A 23,682-nucleotide genomic window follows, 5' to 3' on the forward strand; every position below is an offset into this window, starting at 1 on the left:
ATGGGTTTGTTTTTGAGTTTTCTGTCCTGTTCCGCTAATCTATAGGTCTATTTTTGCGCTAGTACATGGTCTTAAGGGGAAATACACAGTGTCTTCAATAAATGGTGTTGGGAAAGTTGGACAGCTACATGCAAAACAAGGGCATTGAACACTTACCTTACACCATGCACAGACTCAAAATGCATAAGGGACCTAAATGTGAGACCTGAGAGCACAAAATCCTAGAAGGGAGCACAGGCAGTAGTTCCTGATAATCGCTATAGCAACATTTTTCTTGATAGGTCTCCTGAGGCAAGAATTAAAAGCAAAAGTAAACTATTGGGATTACATCAAAATAGAAACTTCTGCACAGCAAAGGAAACAACAAAATAAAAAGGCAGTTTATAGAATGGGAGAAAATATTTGCAAATGACCTCTCTGATAAAAGGTTACTATCCAAAATATATAAATAACTTAAAAAACTCAACACCCCCCAAATAATCCAGTTAGCAAATGGGCAGAAGACATGAACAGACATGTCTCCAAAGATGAGCAACAGATAGCCAACAGACACATGAAGAGATGCCCGACATCACTCATCAGGGAAATGCAAATCACAACTACAATGAGCTATTAATCTCACACCTGTCAGAATGGCTAAAATAAAAAATATAAGCAGCAAGTGTTGGCAAGGATGTGGAGGAACAGGGAAGCCTCATGGACTGTCGGTGGGATTGCAAACTGGTGTAGCTACTGTGGAAGACAGTATAGAGGCTCCTGAAAAAGAACGATCATGGGGCACCTGGGTGGCTCAGCAGGTTAAGCCTCTGCCTTTGGCTCAGGTCATAATTGAATTCAGGGTCCTGGGATCGAGCCCCGCATCGGGCTTTCTGCTCAGCAGAGAGCCTGCTTCCCCCTCTCTCTCTGCCTGCTGCTCTGCCTGATTGTGATCTCTCTCTCCCTCTGTCAAATAAATTAAAAAAAAAAAAAAAAAGAACAATTGTATGATCCAGTAATCACACTACTGGGTATTTACCCAAATTAGAAAAAAAACCACTTAATTTGAAAGGATATGTGCACTCCTATATGAATTGTAGTGTTTACGGTAGCCAAATTCTGGAAGCAACTCACGTGTCCATCACTTGGTGAATGGATGAAGAAGATATGGGATATGTATTTAATGGAATATTTTTCAGCCATAAGAATGGAACCTTGCCAGTTGCAGCAACATGGATGGAAGTGGGGAGGAGAATGCCAGACAAAATAAGTCAGACAAATCCCAGAGGATTTCCCTTAATGTGGAATTTCAGAAACAAAAATAAAGGAAAAAAGAAGTCTTATTAGGTTTGTTTCTTAACTATGGAGAAACTGACAGTCACCAGAGGGGAAGGGGACAGGGACAGGTGAAATAAGTGAAGGGGACTAAGAGTACAGTTATCACAATGAACACTGTGTAACGTACAGAATTACTGAATCACTGTCTTGAACACCTGAAACTAATGTAACACTGTGTGTTAAATATCCTGGAATTAAACCTAAAAAAATGAAACGGGATAGCTACTTAAGGGAAGTCAGGCAGTTGAGGATGGACAGGAACTGAAACGGTATACATCTTGAAACCAGTTGTTCTCCAAGAAGGCATGCCTTCCAGGTACATAGGGACATTTAGGATCCGCGGAAATCTGAAAGCTGCCTGGATGGGGAAAGGAATGTTTTATTGTACATAAAATAAAATTTAAGATAAGTCATAATCTAAAGTTACATGGCTGCATGGTCTAGGATTATCCTACATCTAAGACCATTAAATAAAATGAAAAATTCACTTCCTCTGTCACGAACTACATTTTAAGTACACAGTAGCCATGTGTGATGAGTAGCTACTATTTTGGCCAGTATAGATACAGAACTTGCCCATCACAGAAACTTCTACAGGACAGTGCTGGAAAGATATTAATATATATTCTGAGATATAGGGTAAGCTCTTTTGCTCCAAGGAATCAGAGATTTTTTTTTAAGTTGTTGTCTAAAGCTGCCAGTTCCCAGTCTAGAAAAATTAATAAGAATTTGGTTACTGAGGGTGAAGATTGTGACTGGCCTTTGGACACAGGGACCTGAGAATGGACACGGGATGGATTTATACCCAAACAGTTGATTATACTCAGTGACCCCAGACCACACACTGCCTCTACAGAGGCTGATTATAATGGGGGAATAAATGGTTGGGGGGGGCGGGGGAGGGCTTGTCTATGTGTGCTAGAGAGGGGGACATAACCAGTCTGCTGTGTTGATATCTTGGGCATATATGGCTTTGCTCCCATCACTAGGTGTTAGCAAAGGCCTTGATCATATAGTAGACACTCTGGAGGTTGGTGGAAAAGATCATCAAAGCTCTCAGCATGGCTTGGTAGTCCTGTTTCCAAGTAGTGGTGGGGGTGCCACTCCTGGTGGAAACAGGTGAGCGGGTGGATGTGCATGTGTGTCTGCCTGCTTAGTTCTTTAAAAAAAAAAAAAAAAAGCAATGAAGTCTTTCATCTGTCCATTTATTCCTGTCAATAAAGATTTACTGAATGCTCTGGATGCTTCATGGTATGCTCTTAAGTTAAAAAGATGTGTAAGAGCTGGATTGTGTTCCATTTTAGAAAGAGATGGGCACAATAATTCCAGGTATGGAAAGCAGGACAACAAAGGTAAGCCCAGGGAATTGAGCAGAGAGGGGGGAAAACGCACTCCTTCTTGGAGTATGGGAGAAGATTTCACACAAAAGGACACATCTGAGTATACTTTTGTTGGGTAAAGGGTATCAGCACTTAAGGTGACGGGAAAGCTTTCGCAAACACCTCTGTATAGAAAGTGCATGTACATGGTAGTAGGAGAAGCTAGAAATGATTGAGTGTGAGTCCATCCTGCCCATGTCCATGACTGTCACTTGCACCTGGGTGATGCCTAGGCATGGTTATTTAACCTACGGATAGTGCCAGTGGTGTGTGTAGTCAAGAAATCCCCATTGGAACCACACATTAGACCCAGAGACAAGGATAACAAAACGCAGCACACACTACCAATGAGAACATTATGTTCCAGTGTAATAATGGTTAAGGGAACAGGGCTCTACAAGCCACAGTTCAGGCTTTCCAGAACCTGGTAAGAAAGATGTTACCCCAGGAAGGCAGAATATGGTCCTCATCTACCTGAGTACATACTAACAGGTATACCTTGCTCTGAAAAAGCTCCATTCCTCCTGATTTCAAAACTTACTACAAAGCTATAGAAATCAAAACCCGGTGGTGTTGGTGTAAGAACAGACATACAGGCCAATGGACTAGAATAGAGAGCAAGGCTAGAAACAAAGTCTCTTGTCAATGGGCAAATGATTTGACAAGGGTGCCAAGACCATTCAGCGGAGAAAGGACAGTCTCTTCAACAGAGGGTACTGGGAAATTTGGGTCTCCACTGATTTAAGAATGAGGTTAGACTCTTACCTAAAATCATAGTCAAAAATTACCTTGAAATGGACCAAAGACCTAAACAGAACTAATACCAAAAAGCTATTAGGAGAAAACACAGGGAAAAACCTTCATGACATTAAGTTTAGCAACAATTTCTTGGACAGGACACTCAAGGCACAGGCAACCAAAGAAAGAGCCAAACCAGATTTCAGGAAAATTCAAAACTTGTACAAAAGGACAGTCAAGAGGGAACAGATAACCTAAAGAAGGAGAGAACATATTTGCAAATCCTGAATCTGCTAGGGACTAATACCCAGAATACATGGAGATAGAAGGGTTTGCTCCCCACCGAAGGGCCTTACCAAAGGCAGGAACGGCAAGAGACCACTGTGGGAGTATTTAAGACCATCCCCGGGAAGGGCCAGAGGGTGAATGACCTGCGGTGGGAGAAGCTTCCTTCAATTATCCTCGGCTTGGAAGTGGTTTTCTTCCTGCCATGAACCAGCCCCAATTCTGCCTCCCTTCCTGTTGTCTCAAGGCACCTCTGAGACAGTTAAGATCAAAGTCCCGTGAGAGACTAGATCTGTCCAGGTGGGGAGCTGGGCCATGACCTAGGAAACAGGCGGCTGACCTCAGCTCGGTGCCATTCTGAAGCTTGAGCCATCACCACAGCAGTGGTGCGAGCTCCTAGCTCAGGTCTGATTTTTGAGCAGTAGCAGACAGAATTCTTGCAATTAGCCTAGTGGTCCTGACAAAAGAAGTAGGTGCTCTCACTCAGGTGGGAGGGAGACATGGAGGTCCATGAATGACACAGAATCAGGGTGATGGATTCAACGGCGGCCAACTTGTTCTCGGTTCCTTCAGAAGACACTGGAGTGAAGGGGAAGCAGGCGGCGCTTCATAGTTCTAGATTTGTCATGCGATGTTTGCTAGCTCTTTAGTGATAGGTAGGTCACTGATTCCATGCTGGGAGGGAGTTGGTGGATAATATCAAGAATTCTTCTGATGTTCTAAGACACAGAGGTTTTAAGAGCCCCCAAGACATTGTTGGAGCTGGGGGGTCTTCCCTAGTGGTCCCCACTGGCCATGGCAGGCAGGTTCCGGGTGGCCTCTTAGGGACACTGATCAGGTACAAGGGGCCGGCAGAGGCAGGTAGCCCCTCCCTTCCTCTGGCTCTGCCGCCACCGTCACCCCTGGGACTGCACGCTTACCTTCATCACTGCAGCCAGGGCCCATGCAGGGCTGGAAGTCCTGGGTGTCCGGGCAGGGGACACTGAGGTCCAGCTGTGCCTTCAGCATGCGCTGCCGCATCCTCTTGCCTTTGTCGCAGGTGGAGGAGCTGCAGGCGGACCACGGGGACCAGTTGGAGTAGATGCAGGTTTCAGGGGTGTCATCTGGAACGAATGAATACATGACAGGTTTTCCCCTGGGAGCCTGTGGACACCGGGGCTGGCCCTCTCCCCCACACAAGCTCATGCGGGGTAAGGAGATCCCTGCCACCTGACTGGCCTTAGCAAACCTGGGTACTCACTGTTGGGGTAGAAGCTGCTACTTGCCTTGAAGAATTCTATTTTAATCATTGCAATAATATCTAAGCAACAGGGAAGACCTCTTACTGTCCCTTCCCCTCAATACGTGAAGGGCTTTTCATTTCTAGTCCCTTCTTCCCAATGACCCTGTAACAGAGGTCACCTCAGGGCAGCCCGCATTCCTTGACCACGTACGACATGCCAACAGCATTCTAGAACCTTCCATGTTTCATCCCATTGGATTCTTACAGCCACTCTCAACAAGGCAGGTTCGGTGATCATCCCCATTTTACAGGGAGGACAATGTGGTAGGATGGAAGCTTCTTGTTCAAGGCCCCAGAAAGAGCCCTGGTTGTGTGACTCTAGATCCCATGAGGAAACAGGCTCCACCCTCAGCTCTGCCCCTCCCCCAAGGGTAGGATCCCTTTCCTCACTGGGGAAGTGGGTGCGTCCACGCCAGGTGCACAGGCTGGTGTGTGACAAAGCCGAGAACGCTGGAGATACCATGTCGCCCCTCCAAAGGCGCCATGCCTGTGGACACATATTCCCATATCCCACTTACACCAACTCCCTTCTACCTGTGCCCAGTCCTGGCCTTATTTTGGATGATCTTCTATGCAGAAGTCCTCAAAGATGGGATTAACAGGTCAAAGGACCAGATGTTTTTGTAGCTTTTAGCACCTGTTCAGAAAACTGCTTTCCTAAAAGGTACTGTCAGTTTACGAAGGACGACGGACGACTACATACCTTCATCTTTCTCTTCTGGAGCCAAATCTGCTACAATATCATCGACATTATCAGGTACAATGTTGCATTGTTCCCCCTGCGAAAGAAGGGCTCACATTAAAGAATGGCATGTGTCGGGGAAGGAGGGATGCCTTAAAATTGGATGCCCGCCCCATGTACAAATCCCAGGCCACAGTGGAGTTCTGAGTCAACTTTTAGCATCGGACTGAAAGAGAAATGGCAAGAAAGCCACAGCTTCCCCCTTCCTGACCCATGGCAGGTATTAGTAATTAACTGTGGAACTCACAATAAAACCTAATTGTCTGGATCGAATCATTCAGTTGAGAACGACCTTACCCTTAGGTTTATTTTGCTCATTTATACCTTGTGAATAATTCACATGCTTAGAAACCTTGGGAGGGGTGCCTGGGTGGTTCAGTGGGTTAAAGCCACTGCCTTCGGCTCCGGTCATGATCCCAGGGTCCTGGGATTGAGCCCCACATTGGGCTCTCTGCTCAACAGGGAGCCTGCTTCCTCCCCCCTCTCTCTGCCTACTTGTGATCTCTGTCTGTTAAATAAATAAATAAAATCTTCAAAACAAAAACAAAAAAACCTTGGGAGGTCCCGGAGTTCTAAAGTCTGGAATATGCAAGGGACCCCACGATTCTTGAGCAGAAAGGGATACAGTCTGCTTAAACTCCTGGTGGGAAGGGTCTGTACCAGGGTGCGCTCTATGCCATTACCTTCCGGGCGATTCTCTCGATGACAACTCTGGCCACTTGAGTGATGGACCCACCCTCTGGATCGTAAAAAGGACTCTGAGGATGGTCCAGACTGGTCAGGGGCCGGATTTTCTCCTGGGGAATTGTGGGCTTGTTGGGTGACTGTGGGGGAAGGGGGGTGGAACACAGAAACACAGTATGGGAAACAAAGGAGTTAAAAACCGCAAAAGCAATTGGATTGTAATACGATCAGAACAAAAGCTGTGATGGAGATTTCACAACAGGTGTAACCCCTATGGCTTTGATGCAATTCTATCCCCACTATGCACTGTGCAAGGAAATCGGTGACCTGTGCTTTCAGATCTCCCAGGTACACAAGATTCCATCCTGATGAAGAAAAGGTTTCAGAGAGGTCATCCCAGCCAGGAGACAGTTGACCCAGGCTGGCCTGAATCCAAAGCTCTTTCTACTAGACCAGGCATTAGCAAACAAATCCATAGAGCATCAGATGGTAAACATTTCAAGACTCTGTGGGCCCTCCTGGGTCGGCTACCATGACTCCACTCAGCTGTTGTAGTGAGAAAGCAGCCCCCGACAACATGTAATTGGGGTGGCTGGGTTTGAATTTACGACTCAGGTGGTATCCTGATTTTGGCCCACAAACCATAGCTTATCAGTGTCCCTTCTAGATGGTCCTGTCACTGGTTTTCTAAGGGCTTCACATGTCCATGCAGTTGGCGTGCTGACCACAGCTGAAGAATTTTAACATTCAGGACAGAATCCAAACTCCTTAACCTGGCTGGCTATCTGGAGACCTCCAGAATCTGGCCTAGTCTAATGTATGGACACCAACTTCGGTTCTCCATTCTCATCCCTTCTCTTGCCCTGTGCATACCTAGGAAATGCTCTCTGACCCCTCCCGTGGCCTCATGGCCAGCTGTGTGGGTCACACTGGATGGGATACGTGAGGGTGAGCCGATGCCGGCCCGCCCGACCGCCCTGGGTGTTCGTCTACATCCTTTATGTCAGGGCCCCCACAGCACAGGGCCGGACGAAGAGGAAGCAGCCGGGAAGGGTCGCCCGTCACCACCGCAGAGCTCACCCACCTCATAGGTCACCCCGCTGTCAGTGCCCGCGTCCCAGGGGATCAGGTCCTGCACCACCTTCTGGACCCAGCCGCACTCCTTAGTGCACAGATCCTCCGCAGACAAGCCCACGTTCCAGTCGGGGCTGGGGCCCATCATGGTCAGGAAGGACATCAAGTGGCGTGTCCTGTCCACAGAGAACTCGGCCGAGGGTGCAGCTCTCCTGGAAACCAAACACATTACATCAGGGGCTCTGGGGGCGCACACCCTGAAGGACGTCCGGCCAGGCCACAGCTAAGGGAGGAGAAGATCGAAAGAAGGTGGATTCTCAGTCTTCCAATCTCTGGCTTTAACCACGACTGGTTGACACCCTGTACTGTCCTGAGACCCTCCGCCGGCACAGGTGGAGACAATCACTTGCTCCCACCCCACCCGGTTCCAGTACGCTCGGAGCACTTGCTGTTCTGTAGATGCTGCTTGTTCAGCTGTTTGCTGTTCATTCTCACTAGATGCGAGCCCTGGGAAAGCACGGCTCTTGTCGGACTTCCTCAGGGCTTGGTTTCCAGTGCCTACAGTGGTGCCTGGCGCAGAGCAGGTGCTCAGTCCAAGTGTCTGAATAAATGGGAAAGCAACAATCTGTGTTATTGTAACTGAACTTGAGCTCATCCGCCTGATGCCCAGCAAAGACAATCACACAGACACGAGGTAGGCAGTTGGGGGAAGGTTCAAGAGGCCTCCAGACGGGGAGTTGGGAGGGCAAGCCTCATCCACCTCCCTGAGGAGGAAATTCAGGGAACTCTGAAGGCAAATGAGAAATTTCTGGGTTCAAAAGTTGCAACTGAGTTTCCTAATCTGCAGCTGCGATCAGTCCCCTTACCCCTTTGGTTAAGGGTTCCAGTCCCCACTGTCCTTTGATCATTCCTCAGTCTTGAGGGAATGGGGACGACTTTCCGGTTAATTCTCCAGTTACTTGCTGCTGTGATGGGGTGAGGACCAGAGTTAGAGGGATGGAAACTTTCTGCCCACCTTTAGAAAGATTCTTCAGTTCCAGGTAGACACCTGGCATTCTGCAGGACCGAGATGTGTGTACTTTGGTTACAAGCGCTCAGACTCTGTTCTCCCGAGAGCCTCTGGGGAGATTGGTTGAAACCAGGCTGCTTGTACACCCCTGTTTCCTCAGACCGACTCTCCTGACCCAGACAATCAGGTCTTCCTGGGGGTGACTGTGCCACACGGTGCTCCATTCCGGGTCCTCCTTGTGGGCAGGCTGCAAGGAACCCGTGGGTTCCCCTAACTCGAGCGTGAGGAACGCATGGCTTCCTTCCCTCCAGGCTCACTGCCGAGTGGATCGTCAGGAGCATTCCACAAGGTCCCGTGCAAGGGGGCTGGAGCTGGCCCTCCACATGCTTGCTCTGCAGGTCCTAGGGGACCCCAGTCTCTGGAATTCCTGCGGCGTAAGGGCGCATCTCTGCGGGCACATCCGCCTGCTGGCAGTGAACCTGCCCACTCAGTGTGCCTGCTCTTATCCAGCTGCCTAATGGGAGCCCCGCCCACAACTCCTAAGTCAAGAGAGTGTAACTATGTAACATAGAGGCTTAAATCACACCCACTCGGGGGCGGGAGACACTCCTACCAAGAACAGAGAAGCCAACACACTTTTTCCCAAGTGAGTTTCCCAGCATATCCCTACCACAGTCCTTTTCTGTTTTTCCAGCCTGTTGGGGGCTCTAGGAAGTATGTGTTGCCATTGACTGCCCAAGGCGTGGGGCACACCTGTGTGGCTTTGAGCACGGACGCTGCTGGGTGGTCATCTCACAGTCGTCTGAATTGTTAGAAGCAAACCAAACCTTGGAAGGGTTTTGACAACTTCTGAGGCCTTCTGGGAAGGGCGAGGGAAAGCTTCAGCCCAAATGGTAAAGGTCTCTGTAAATACTGGCAAGTCTTGAAAACTACCTGTTGTTTTTGGCCTCATGGTAAACTACCTGCCAGACTTCTCCAGGTTCACAGCCTTAAACTTTACAAGACGTTTGACAAAGTCTTAAGGTGTTGGTTTCCTCCCCGTTTTGGACAAATTTTGCAATGGAGAGAAGATGAACTTATGACTTTCAATAAACACAGGCAGAATAAAAGTTTTGTATTTAATGCTTTTAATTCTAAACACAAGTCCATTTTAATTAAACTAGCAACCGTAAGTTAGTTTTAATACTGAATATTTTCCAAGATCATGTGAAAAAAATGCTTGGGTTAGTTTCTGTCTTTGAGTTTTAGAATGTCCAATTCTAATAAGCCCTTACTTTTTAACTGGCTAAATAGAACTCTCGTATAGATTAATCTTAGCAACACCATGCAGACTTTCAGAAACTAGCTCCACTTAGGACATATATGAACACACACAAATACATAAACAAAATGCAAACAGGATCTTAAAGGCCCAATTCCCAAATCTTTTTTATGACACAAATCTAACTGTAAGGCGGTACAATGTATGCGTCCATTGGTTGGTCATTTTTCTTGAGACTCTAACGAATATTGTGGCCAAGCAGTGTTGGAAAAAAAAAAAAAGAAAGAAAGAAAGATTGCCCCATTTTGGAGAATAGAGCCCAACAAGTTGCATATGGCGATCAAACAGTCACTTCCCCATTTTTCACTTAGAACGCGGCCGGTGTTATTCAAAGATCCCAAAAGCTGCCCCAACAAACAAACCAAATGAGGCCTAGAGTATGGCCTCCAAGTCTTTTCCTCCACAAAATTCTAGGCTTCACCGATTAAACCAGATGGCTTCCTACTTTCTAGCACCTCCCTAAAAGTCAGAGCGTCACTGGCCGAACCCATGCGTTCATTAGTCACCCTTGTCTTAAGAAAAGGAAGCGAAGAGAAGCAACATCCTCTAATCGGAGGCAGCTGAGTGAGAGGAAGAAAGTCAAGAAAGCCAAACCAACAAGGAGGAAGAAGTAAGCTTCTGTCCCACTGCACAGGACATACCCGCCAAAGCCCTTTGTCCAAACCAGACCCCAAGCTGCCGAAGGTCAGTGGGGCCCTGAGGACAGGCCCCAGGACAAAGAGCCGAGGCAACCGCCCTGACCGTCAGCAGGCTCCCATCACCGTGTGGGGGTCAACGAATCAGGAACACAAATCTCCTGCGGGCTCGCCACATTTGTATGCAAACCCAAGGTCATCTGCCCAGTGCTCAGCAAGGACCATGGGTCCAGACACAGGTAAGGATTTATGCGACAGGCAGCCAAACGAGGAGACTGGAGGCCAGACCTCAGATCCACTTCCTCCAAGGAGCAGAGTCCGGGAAATTTAAAAGCAACAGAAAAAGGTCTGGGTAAAAAGAGCTGCAGCTGAAGCTTCCTGGTCCCATTAACCCTCGGCCAGTGGCACGGTGAGCCCAGCTCTGTTGCATGTGAGGCGAACTTTACAAATAACAACGGCTGACCAGTGCCCCAAGCCCCTTCTCAGACATTCTCACTGGATCCTCAGAACAGACCCGAGAGAAGAGTGATTGACACCAACTGATGGATGAGGAAACCCAGGCTCAGGGGGTTGTTTCTGTAAGGGGCCCAACATCACAAAGTTAAATGGCGGATGGAGACTGTGACCCAAGACAGTATTAGCTCAAGATAGTAGCTTTTCATTATCTGTTTCAAATTCCTTCTTCCTGACCCCTTTTCACTCCGTTGTGCCCTCCGAGGGGGCGTCTCCAAGGCCTGCTGCCTCCACTGTCCTCCCGGGGCTGCCTCCAGCAAGGCCCTGCCCTGGCCCCAGAGCTCCTCCAGGGACTCCCATGCTTCCCGGGCCCCATCCTCCAGGTGGTGAGCAGGGACCCAGCGAGAGCAGCACAGGCCTTTGCCTGACACCCCCCAAGCCACAAGAGGGGATTGTCTTCAACCTCTATCTCAAGCTGCTAAGAAGAGCTCTTACTTGTGGCCGGGGGAGCTGGGTGAGATCGGAAGTGGCGGCCCCCCCAGGGGGCTGGGGAAGAAAGTGTTTACTCACTCAGCACACACTTGGTGCTGGGCCCAGAGTTATTCTGTGCCCCTCCCCCACCACCCATGACAATCCCATGGGGTTAGAATTATGATCCCGTTTTGTAGAGAAGAAAGCAAGCGTATAAAGGTTAATGGACCTAGAGACCAGCTGGTCGGGGCTGAGGTGTAGAGGCAGCCCCGCCTGACTCCACACCCCCAGGCTGCTAATCGTGGGGAATCCTTGGCTGGGGCCCAGCTCGTCTGTTCCGTCCAGCTGGCAGCCGGTGCACCTCAGTGGCTCGGGAGTCCCTGTGTGCCTCTCTGGAGACCAGCTGCTTCTGGCTGCCCTCACCTGTCCCCCGAAGCAATGACCCCACACCTGCTCAGGCTTCGCAGAACTGGACCCCTTGGGCTCTGGCAGGCCGGAGGGGGTCAAACAACGAGCAGAGAGGGACGGAAGCCTTGGGTGTGCGTCCTGGCATGCTACATCTTATAGCTGCGTATCCTTGGGCAAATGACTGAAGCATTCTGTGCCTCAGTGTCCCAGTCTGTGAAATGGGGACCTCCCTAGGGCTACGCCAAAGGCTTAGTGTGTGTCATGAGAGAACTTGCATGCAGGACTTAGCCCAGTGCCTGGCCCTTGAGCTATAAGAACTCTATTGAGGGGAGCAGTATAGGGTCATACAGGGCTCAGGAAAAAGAGGGAAGGAGAGGGAGGCCTTCCTGAAACTACTTTACCTCGTAGCCCACTGCCAGGCTGGGTTCTGGCACATGAGCGCTGGAAGAGCCTGAGCCCCGGCTTTGGGGTCCGCAGCTCAGCAAGGCTCAGTGTCACCTTTGTCTCCAGTCTCCTGCCTCCCCCCCCTGCCCGGTGCCCTGGCCAGGCTAGCCGCAGTGTGGGTCCCACAGGCACTGGCACTGCTGGGGACGCCTGTCTTCAGGGGTGCACACGGAGTGGTCCCCGGGCAAATTACCGAGTCCTGCCCCAGGTTTACCGCGTCAGAGACTCTGGGGGTGGGACCCAGCCTTCCAGATCAACAACCCCTCCAGCTGCTCCGGATGCATCTCAGGCTTGAGAACCGTCGCTCTGCTCATTTTGCAAGCCGTGGATCGTGAGCCACCTCCTCCTGGAGCCCCTCTGATGCCCCTGGCCGGGGCGAGCTGTGCCTGGGGTCTGTGTTTCCACACACTCTGAAAGTCTCTGCAGCTGTACCCCAATGACTGCCATTGCTCTGTCACCATGTAGTCATCCCCGTGCAGATGGGGAGCTCCCCGAGGCCAGGAACCCCTGGTTCCCCAGTCCCCCGGTGCCCCGACGGCCGGCTGGACAGGGCAGTGTGGGAGGACCCGAGTTCCAGGACCACCACCACCGGCTTTAGGTCTTGGCAGGAGGTCACTCACTGCCTTCAGGTCTGGCCCCACCTGCAGGGATGCTGTGAAGCTCCAAGGGGATGCTTTTTCCTGGAGCGAATGTCCCACACCTACATCTTCTGCTGTGTAGACAGGCACAAATTAGGGGCTTTCATCTTCTCTTCCCAGGCGTGCGTTCACTGGCTCCTCATGAGTGGTTTTCACAGCTTTTTTAAGGACCTAAGGACCTTCTACGAGAAGGGTGGTTGGGTCGCTGCGGGGCTGCTCACCCAGCAGCTAACAGGACGTGGGTCAGGGCCCACCTTCTTGTCCATGCGAAGCAAAGAGCGTGGACATCTCCACGGGATGTTGAAGACCCCAGCCCTTCTTGGCTTGGCCCCCTGGGGGTCCAGCAGTGCCGTGGCTGTGGCCGGTGGACTTCCTCTTCCACTGCCATAGAGACCAACCCCTCCACCCGTTCCCTTCCCCTCTCCCTGGGCAGGTGGCTTTGAGTCAGGTTAGTCCCTTGTGTCCTGTAAACCGTGAGTGACCCTACTCACCACGACAACCTAAAGGGCAAAGACATCCATTGGTGGGGAAACAGAACCAAGCCAGATCCCACACGCCGTCCTGATACTTGGCTCAGCTGGTAGAAGTGACCATCTGAGAACCTCCTGGGTTCACAAGGGACCATGCAAACTGTTCTCTGCAGGTGCATTTGGGCCAACTCTGAGGTCTCCAGACCTTGGTGAGTTTTAAAAAAGAGGAAATTTGGGGCAACCAACCTCTGCACAAAATGCCTGACCTGAGGTTGGGTAATAGGGCAAATCTGAATCTGTAAGGACATGAGAGCAGTTTTAGCAATTTTCTTGCATCTTCAGGTGTGCTCTGCTCCTTTTTCTTCCCCTTGACTGGGCAATTTGTCCCCTGACCCCCAGCTCATATAATACATCCTGGAGGAAGCATTTCCTGACCTCTCCTCAAATCCTTTAGGAGCCCTGGTGCACTTTCCCAGAGCGTGCCGAGCTCACTCTTTGCTTGGAGTTTATTGTTTAATTTCCATCTTGCCCATTAGGTTCCAATAGAGTAGAGATCATTTTTGTCTTGCGTATTATAGCCATATCCCAGAGCTGGCTCAGAACTTGGCATGCAGTGGGATCTCCTCAAATATTTGTTTTCAGTAAATTACTTAATTTACGAAATGAATATGGAACTCTTGTACTTCCTTTGACCTTCAGATTTAATTTAAAAATCACCTCAAAGTATTCATTACTTCTACAATAAAAATGCTATTTAAAATGATGAAATGGATAAAAATATATGTGAGTTTTCTTTGGGAAATGTGAGGTATGACTGGAGTTCTTTAATTTGTCCAAACTATAATAAAAATTCACATTCCTGCTTGCTTATATGTGATGTTTTCCCCTATATGACATTTTGTTAATTTAGTTTTATTTTCCTATTATGACTTTCCTATTATGACTTAAATTAAAAAAAAAAAGATTTTAATTATTTGAGAGAGAGTGAGTGTGAGAGAAAGAGCACAAGCAGGGCGAGGGTGAGGGAGAACAGATTTCCTACTGCACAGAGAGCCTGACGTGAGGCTCCATCCCAGGACCCCGGGATCATGACCTGAGTCCAAGGCAGACGCTTAGCAGACTGAGCCACGCAGGCACCCCTGGGATTTAAATTTTTATCGATTTTCTAGCAAAGAGAGTTTATCTGGGCATACCATATAACAGTATATTATAAATCATGATAATTGATGTCATATTCAGGACAAGAAAGAAATAGAAATGAGTGGCAGAGACCGGAGATCCCAGAAACTTTAGATAAGGTGTTACACAAAACAGACTTCTCACGTTAGAGGTTAAAGGAAAGGCAGTGCAACAGAGGGGTTGGGCTTACTTAACTGCAGTTAAAAAATACGGATTCCCATCTAGTCTCATACACCAAAAGAAAGAAAGAAAGAAAGAAAGAAAGAAAGAATCCAGCGCTAAGTAGAAGCAATCAAATTATAGGAAAAAAGTCAAGTTAACCGATCCGTTGGAGAAATGTTAATTTTTTCAGCTTTGAAACAATAAAGCAATCACAAAAGTAACTAATTGAAGTGTATACACCAACTAAAGATATCTGTGTAATGAAACAACAGTGCTGAATTAGAAAGAAAAATGGCACGTTGGCCAAAACGTCTCCATGCGGTGTGACTGACAAATGTGACTATCTGTAGTAGACAAAGAGGGAATCCACATCTGCAAGAAAAATGCCACCCTCTCAGCAGATAAGGGAAAGCTACCAACAGACAGTCCACACCACAAAAACGGGAAAGGAAGAGCAAACAAAGACATGAGGAAGTGTGTCGCCTTCTTCCATTCAGACAGGCAGCGTGGGGTGCAGGGAAGAACAGAGGGTATTGGAAGAGGCCCTGGATCTGAATCGGGATTCAGCCCCTTGCTATCTGTGGACCACGGGCTTTTTACCCCAGCATGCTTTGCAGTTATTAGGGCTGCAAAATGGGAGCCTCAGCACACCAACCCGAGGGCTCTGCATGAGCAAACTGCTTCTCATCGTGACCCGCACAGCACAGACTTGGCAAATGTTGATTTTTCTACTCATTCAGCTTTTCCAAACAAAACTTTTCAAAAACACCATAAGAGAAAAGAAGCAGCAAGGGACTGTTATGCTCCTTTAAGGAATTATTGTCTCTTCTGAAATTCCAGAACCGAACTGGGGTGAGTCGAGTCACTAGTGAGACTCAAGTCGCTGGTAATTCGGGTCCCTCATAGGCTGAGTTCCGTGTCCTCCGTATTTCAAAGAATCCCCAAGAAAGAGCTTTTGAAGTTGCAGAAACTCCACGGAACCACTAGAGGACGCCAGAGCCACGCGTGAAGCTGAAGCGCACACCGCCCCCTCCCACCCCATTCCCGTTTGTGGGTGGAGGCAGGTTGGAGTGAGGTTTCCTGCCTCCGAAAGCTGCTGGTAACCTGGAGGCATGTAGGACTCCGGTCCTTCTGGCCCGTTCTACCTGCCGCCGGCTCCTCCAGTCCTCCGCCTGCCTTCTCTGCAATCCTGAGACCTGGGCAAGGTCTCTGCATCCACAGACCTGGGCAAGGGCTCCCGGAGGAGGCAGGACCCTGCAACTTTCAGCCCCCATCCGACAGAGAGAGAGAGAGAGAGAGAGAGAGAGAGAGAGATGCCTCTGTCCTTGCAAGGAGAGCCCCGGCTTTGGGTGATTTGTGGGACACCGACCCTCCAGAGGCAGGATTTCTGGGGAGGCTGACCTGTCTCTGGTCCACCCTCCCCTCAGCTGTCGGGAACCCATGGACAGTTGTCTTATCAAACATTAATTAAACAGACAGAGTGGCTGGGAATCACGAAGGGCCCTGCAGTCCCTTACAAGATTCATTATGAGAATAAAAAATTATTTTTAAAAAAGTTCCAGTAATTCCTAGGATCCAGATGAAGCTGCAGGAACTGGGTGGTGGAAATTCAGAATCGATTTGCGGGAAACCTGGTCATTTTCTGCTCAGGCGCCAGAGGAACTAGTGAAGGATGTGGGTTTTGCTCAGCATCTGTCTTTTCTGTCTCTACCTGCGCTCGGGGCTGACAAGGCACAGCTTGATTGATTGAGCTAAACAAGTCAGCAGCTAATTTGTTCGTTCATGGCTGTTCTTTGAGAAGTGGTCCTGGGGAAAAAGATGAAGATCATTGAAAAGCAAGTCAGTTTCCCAGGGCAGGACCTCACAAAGTAGGTCACCCCGGCTTTCCACTGGCCCAAGGGAGGCTAGAATCCCATTAACCTCGATCCTGTGGGCTCAGTGAGGGGGCGTGGGGCAGGGCTGGTACTGCAAAACAAAACTTGGCTGCTGCGGAGGCTTCCTAATTTGACTTCCTAATGCGATTTGGAAGAGGGAAGGGGAGACTCGGGTATGGTTAAAGCAAAGAAAAATTCCTTTCTCTTAACGAGCTGGTAGCACTAGGCAGAGGGAGTTTGGGTGTTTGGGAGGGCTGATGTTTGCCACTGATTAATTCTGTTCCACGGGGGTCTCAGGAAGTCTGGGGGGATGGGGAAGGGTGGGAAAGTGTCCCCAAGTATTTTGTGTCTTTTTTTTCCCCCCAACTTTTCAGAAAGTCTCTCTCATCTTGAAAAAGAAGGCAGAAACAAATCAACTGCATTGACTCTTTCGTCTCCTGAGAGCTGCCGCTTGCTCGGTGTCTCTCCATTCCCAGCCAACTGCAGGGAAGCCTTGTCTGGACACACACGGACTCCGTAAACTCCCTTTCGGTTCACAGTCCACCCAGCTCGGGGCCTCCGGCCGTCGCTCAGCCGGAAGGATTCTCAATAAGATCACTGCTTTTCTTCACGTGGATCCACCCCACCAGCATTTTGCAGCCCCCGTCCTGCTTGACCTCTCTGCCGCACTGGGCACAGCTTTCTTCCCTTGGCTCCCCGGATACTCAGCTTCCTTTCCCCATCGGTTTGCTACTGATTTTCTGTTTCCTTCCTTCGCAGGCAGATCCTTCTCAGCGTTAAACGCTGTTGCTCCTTGGGAGTTAGCCTTAAACCTTTGGCTTCTTCTCAGGCTCTCTTTCATCCGTGACCTTGGCGTTGATTGTCTTCTACTCCTTGATGGCTCCCGATTTTTATATGTCAGTGCAGAGTTCTCCCCGAGCTTCAGAGCTTTGTAGTTAACCGTCGGCACCTCCGATGGGATCACGTGGAGGCATCCCTCACAGAGCACACCCAGAACTGAGCTCAGGGTCCTTCCCACTGAACTTCGTGTACTCTTCTAAACCTTGTAACAGGCCCTGCCAACTTACTGACCTAGATCTCTCTGCCTCTTTCACCCTCCTTAGGCAACCTATCACTGCAGCCGGTGGGGCTCCGCTCCTACGCATCTCTGAGATCTCTGTACCCCCCCACCCCCCCACCCCCCCCACCCCCCGCACCATCTTTGTCAAGGTCCCTGAATTAGCAAATTCTCCTCACTGGTCTCACTTCCTCTGTTCTTAACCTTTTCATATTGGAGCCAGAGTGTTGTTACTGTTCTGATTTTTTTTTCTATGCACATCTGATTGTGTTGCCATCCTGCTTAAAACCTTTCAATGATTTCCCATTACTCTTCATGTAAAAATAAACATCCCTAATGTTGCAGATGGCTTGGCACTCCACCAAGTTCACCTGTGATCTCTGGACCTAGTTACACCACAGCAATTTAGTACCTCAAGTATGCCGATCCCTCCTCAGGGTCTTGACACATGATGATCTCTCCAGACTTTCTAGAATGTTCTCTAGCTTTGCTTCTTTACCTAGTCAACTCATAGTGATTTCTTAATTCTTAGCTCAATTGCCGTGCCTTAAGGAAGTTTTCTCTGACCTTCAGGCTGGGTCAGGGTCCCCTTCACACACCCTCATGGCACTCTGTATCCTTACATTGCACACACATCACGTTTGTCATCATCTGGTTAATGTCTCTCCCTCACCAGACTGCGAGTGCGGGAGAAACTCTGCTGTATTCCTTAGCACTTTTGAAGTACTTCCCTTTAGAGGCCCACCACAAATGTTTGTTGAGGCCGTAAAATGTTTTGGTCAGCCCCGACGAAGGACACGAGGTAAGTGAAAGTCAAGAGTCTGTTTTGTTTTGGGGCAGGAGTCAGAGTGTGTGGTTGTGGTCACCATGTTCATCTCATTCTGGCCCGAAGTGTGACTGACACATATATTGTACGTCTCGATTGGTTGAAAAATGGACACTGAGTGAGCTGTCACTTAATTGGAGAGACTCTGTTAGAGGTGAAGGTCACAGGTGGCGGAGGCAGCTGATGGCTGGAATGCTAGCTCCTCTGCTGGTGGAGACGCACACTGAGGCTGCACCTGCCACGGAGCCTCGGTCTTGTTTGTGAAGTGAGGCTCAAAATCCCTACCTCGTCGGGTACGTATGAGGATGAAGTGGGACAAGGAACATAAGTGCCCAGCAGGGTTCCTGGCACATAGTAGGTGCTCAAGACAAAAAGATCAGTTCTCGGCTTTCTTCTTTTTCTCTCTTCCCTCTTTCCTCTCTCCTTCTGGAAGCACCTTGTTTTGTCACTGATGCCTTCGTAAACCCAGGCTCCTTAAGGGAAAACTGGACTCAGGGTCCCTTAGTGGTGTCAACATCGCCATCCACAAACTCTGGCCTAGATGGCCCCAACTCCTTCCTGGCTTCGAGCCCCTGCCTGCTTTGAGGGCTAGAGGAGAGGACTCCCGCACGTACAGCTTATGGGCGCTGGGAGCAGCTGAGGAGAGCCTGAGCAAACAGGATTCATGCTTGGACTTTTCTTTCTGATTGATGATAGTTACGTGAGGAGGCTCAGGGCCTCTGTGAATTCACAAAAGCCGTGCTTTTGATGGGACAGGCCAGGGACAGACAGATGTCCACCTACCATGGGAGAGCTGGGGCGGCAGGGCCTGCCTCTGTGGCTTCTCCTTTCAGGGAAAGGCACTTCCAGGGCTTGGCAGGTTTTCAGCCATTCTGGGCCCAGTTTCCTCTGAGGAGATCGCAGTAAGCTAGACCAGGCCTCCACGCAGCTAGCCCTGGGTCAGCTGTCCAAGTGTGGGCCTCAGAGCTGCCCAGATCTGGGCCTCTCCAGGGCGAGAAGCATCCTTCCAGACTCTGCCCTGTGACGCCTCCTGAACAAGGCCTTCGTGACCTCTCCTGGAGCCACTGAGAGCTTCATCTTAATATTTAACCTCTTGGCTACCATGATGAGGTCATAGTCTATCTAGTCCATATATGTGGTCCCACCTGAACGTGTGCAAAGGGCAGCTCTGGAATGGTAGCACTCTGCTTTTTGTCCATCTCTCCCCACCCCATGCCCCCGCTGTGCATGCCACAGGGCGGGACTGGTATAGGGCTGGCACATTGTGGGGAATGAACCGCCGATTAGCCGAATGGTTAAAGAGGTGGCCACCAGGTGCCTGGCACGGCACGATTCCTGCTCCCGGCAGGTGCCGCCGTTCCTGCTACCTCACCCCTTCCTATCATTCCGAGTTTGCTGCTGAGCAGAATCTCAGCATTGCCGGTGTTGTCGCTGTCTCCGTCGATACCACCATTAGCGGATACAGACTACTCCAGAGACTGGCTGGCCGAGCCAGGCTTCGCAAACCATTTTACGGGGCTGGCGGGAACTCTGCTCCCAGCCTGGCATCCTCAGGGGATGGGCGAAACCAGAGCCCGCTCAAGGAACTGGATGGGACTCAGCGAGCCCGAGCGAGTGTGGTGTAGGGAGGAACGAGACCTGAGCCCTGAGGAAAAGGAGGCAAGGGCTGGGGTGTATTTGGCCCCCAGTGGCCTCCCAAAGGGATGCTGGGGACTAAGAGAGGTCATGGCGGGATTCTGAGGAGAGCAGGACACAATCGGATTTGGATTCTTAGAAGATCACTCCAGTGACAGCGTAATGGAAGAGGGAAGAGTTGAAGCGGTCCAGGTGAGAAAACGTGGCGGTCGGAACTCAGAGTGGGAGAAGGGTCAGGGGAGACTCATGTGTGTGATACGAAGAAGGCAGGATCCATCACTTCGTGATGGGATCCATTTTGGATATGAGGAGTTTGAGATCCATGTACGCGCTCTAGAGAGAGGTGTCCAAGAAACCGGTGGACGGTTGATCTGTCTACTTACCTATGTGCATGTCTGCCTAGTTACCTACAAAGCTACTCTGGGGAGTAGTCCTGGGGAGGGCCATGAGCACACCCTTGGTCACTAAAGTGCAAGGGAGGATGAAATCTTCAAGAGACAGAGTAGACAGAACAGAGATGGGGACTGAGAAGGGAACCTGGGGTAAATCTGGCTTTCCGTGAGGGGGCCCTGGCCTCGGGTGAGTACCCTGTGTACAAAGGCAGGTTCGGCCTGAGCCAGGAGCATGAGCAGACACAGAATGATTAATCGTTGTGTCTGGTTCTGTGGTGGTAGAGCTGTGGGGGGAAACGGAGACCAAGCCTGTGTTCCTGAGGGGACAGGGGCTGGTGTGGAGCCCACACATGGGCAGTGAGCCTCACACGCTCGTGTGCCCGAGAAGCGCTGCTGACCTCGCCAGCAGGCGGTGGCCAGGGGCTGGCAGCTCTGAGTGCGAGGTTAGACCAGGGCTAGCCATGGCTGAGGTCTGCTTGCTACTTACACGTTGAGAGGCTGCCAGGCCGGCCACTGTGCTTTGGCTTTGATGACAGTGAGGACCTCATCACTCTGCAAAAAAAGGACCAGAGATACTCAGTAAGGAGAGCTGGGCACCTGGGCCAAGAGAGCTTTGACTTGGTGACACTGTCCACTCCCTTACCTGCTGCTGAGGCTCCCCCTTCCCGGGAAGCCATCCCCCTCCCCCCCAGGAAGGCCCTGCAGCCTCGGCCATCCCAGGGGGTGGGGGTGGTGCACACACAGGGGCCCCTGAGCCCCACTTTGTTTTCCAGCTCCGTCCACCCCTCCCCCACAGTAGCCAGAGCTCTGACCTGGACTTAGCTCCGGATGGCCAGATTTCTATGTGGCCAGCCTGGAGCGCAGGTCCTGTGCTCTGCAGTCAGGCACTGGCTACACGAGGAGCTGCAGTGTAGCCAACACCGGCTCTGGAGGCCTGTCCTTACTGGGGCCTCTCCTGCTGCTGAGACCTGCACGCGTGACCGGACTCCCTTGGACAAGGAGGTCAGAACAGAGTCTGGGGCGAACCCCCTCTCCCCCCCATGCCCCTCATATTATTCTGCTCTATTTTGTTCTGGATAGCGTATGGCATGGGCGTTTAAAATGATTTTTTTTTTGAGGAAGAATTTGATAATTAGCATTTTGAAGGAAAGTATTAAGGCATCAATGAGGGGCAAAAATCTAGCTTAAACTTTGCAATTTGGGTTTTTATTTTCAATTACACATCGGGGCACAGGAATAGCATAAACCTTTTCAAGGCTGAAGACTTCCACAGGCCCAGATGTGGCTTTGGCTAGGGACCTTTCCTGGAGGGGATTCAGCTGGTCCTGGATCTCCCCTTCCCCTGGTGGGGCCCAGCAGTGCTCAGACACCACCATCCACTATGTCCAGAAAAACCTGAAATGTCACCAGCTGAGGAAGCAAGAACTTTGTTGCCGACCAAACAGGTCCCTGAGTTCCAGGCTGTGGGCGGGGGGCAGAGGCTTGCTAGGCTGGCTCAGAGCTCTGCCCTTGTCCTTAGAGCCATGTCTGGCATAAGTGCCTCGAACATACTTAGGGTGAACTGGTGGGGACCATCCCCAGAAAATCCCACAGCCCTCAGGAAACTGGAAGGAGGTCGGAGGTGTCCCCAGGCTCAGGTGCAAAGATTATGAAAAGCCTTCTGGGCCCGGAGCCCCTCACCTGCAGCCCATGGTGGGGTGGGCCTTTAAGAGGATGGGAGCTCAGCCAGATCCAGCTTGGCTCGGGCACCCACAGAGGGTTTTGGGAACGAGCTGGCAGAGGCAAAGGCCTCTTCGTGAGCTCAGGCTTCCCTGACAGTTCCCTCTTTTGGTCAGGGGAAGAATCTTTGGATGCAAAGACACCCCCACAATCACGTGGCTGCAAGGAGAGCATTTCTCGGTCCCAACTGAGTGGTTTACACGGCTCGTGGGAGACTGGTTCATTGGTTGGGAACACATCCCTCACTCATCTCTTTTGTTTGTTTTTTTAAAGATTTTATTTATTTATTTGACAGAGAGAGAGAGCGAGCGCGTGATCACAAGTAGGCAGAGGGGGAGAGGGGAAGCAGGCTCCCCGCTGAGCAGAGAGCCCGATGAGGGGCTCGATCCCTGGACCCTGAGATCATGACCTGAGCCGAAGGCAGAGGCTTAACCCACTGAGCCACCCAGGCGCCCCTCCCTCACTCATTTCTAATAAATATCTGGGGAAGGGCTGAGAGAGGCTGTCCGGCATGACGTCACGTGTGAGACACAAGGCAGGCGAGGGGCATCCCGTGACCCGGTTCCCTGTATCATCTTATCCGTCCCCCAGAAGCCTGCTCCTCCTCCAGCGTGCCTCCATTTCCCCATCTCCCGCCCCTCCCAGAGTTCAGGCTCCAAGTCCAAGCCCAAGCTCACGGTCTGCAAGGTCCTGTGAGCCCTTCCACAGCCTCCACACTTTCTCCCCCCCGCCCCCCGCCCAGTACACCCTCCACAAGGCTGCAAATCCCACCGTCTCCATTCCCTGCCTCGGCCCTTCAGCGGCTGCCCACCACTTCCACGATAACATCCTGATTCCCGAGTTCTCGGACACGGCCTTCATCCTCCAGCTCTGGTGTACTTTGTTTTCCTTCGATTTTACAGATACGGAATATTGCATAAGCAGAAGTGTACACGCTTACTGTAGCCAAATTTAGCATCACAGAAGCACACAGTGTGAACGTGGACCATATTCCACCCGAACAGCTCCCTGCCTTCTGCCTCCTTCTCCAGAATGTTGCAGTTTGGTGGGTATCGTTCCAGACCTTTTACTATGTGTGTGCAACTGTGTGTGTGTGTGTGTGCACGCGTGTGCGCACGCATCAGAACTCTCCCCACAAAAATGCATCATACCGAATATCTTATTCTGCACCATGATTTAAAATTTTTTCCTTAATATATCATGGGAAACTTCCCATGGCAGTAGATACTGCATCACAGCAATCTTTTTGCTGCTTTTCGGTGTTTCAGATCTTCAAACTATGGTAAACCAAGTCAAGCGGTAGTAAAGAGGAATCCAAGCTGGGAGATCCAAGTCATGAGATATTGTCTGATGATCATCCCTCCCTCTGCCCTTGAAGAAATACTTTATTAAGAAGTAAAACCAATGTGGGTGGAGGTCAGATGGCCACCGAGTCCGCTAGCCCTGCAGGTTTCCCTTGCATTGCATTGAAATCTCAGTTTTCAAGCCCCA

The 23,682-nt window shown here is 50.4% G+C and overlaps 1 protein-coding gene across 1 annotated transcript in view; it reads right to left on the bottom strand.

Annotated features, from left to right (window-relative positions):
• SPON1 (spondin 1) overlaps positions 1–23,682 on the bottom strand; it is a 257,074-nt gene that overhangs the window by 7,095 nt on the left and 226,297 nt on the right. The window contains exons 7-11 of the mRNA XM_004752023.3: positions 20,960–21,024; positions 7,509–7,710; positions 6,424–6,564; positions 5,702–5,777; positions 4,637–4,819 (exon numbers count right to left, since the gene is read on the bottom strand). Coding sequence (XP_004752080.1) covers positions 4,637–4,819; positions 5,702–5,777; positions 6,424–6,564; positions 7,509–7,710; positions 20,960–21,024 — 667 coding nt within the window. The remainder of the gene's footprint in view (positions 1–4,636; positions 4,820–5,701; positions 5,778–6,423; positions 6,565–7,508; positions 7,711–20,959; positions 21,025–23,682) is intronic.

The sequence above is a fragment of the Mustela putorius genome, unplaced genomic scaffold, assembly GCF_011764305.1.
Source record: "Mustela putorius furo isolate JIRA1106 unplaced genomic scaffold, ASM1176430v1.1 tig00003859_pilon_pilon_pilon, whole genome shotgun sequence".
NCBI lineage: Eukaryota > Metazoa > Chordata > Mammalia > Carnivora > Mustelidae > Mustela > Mustela putorius.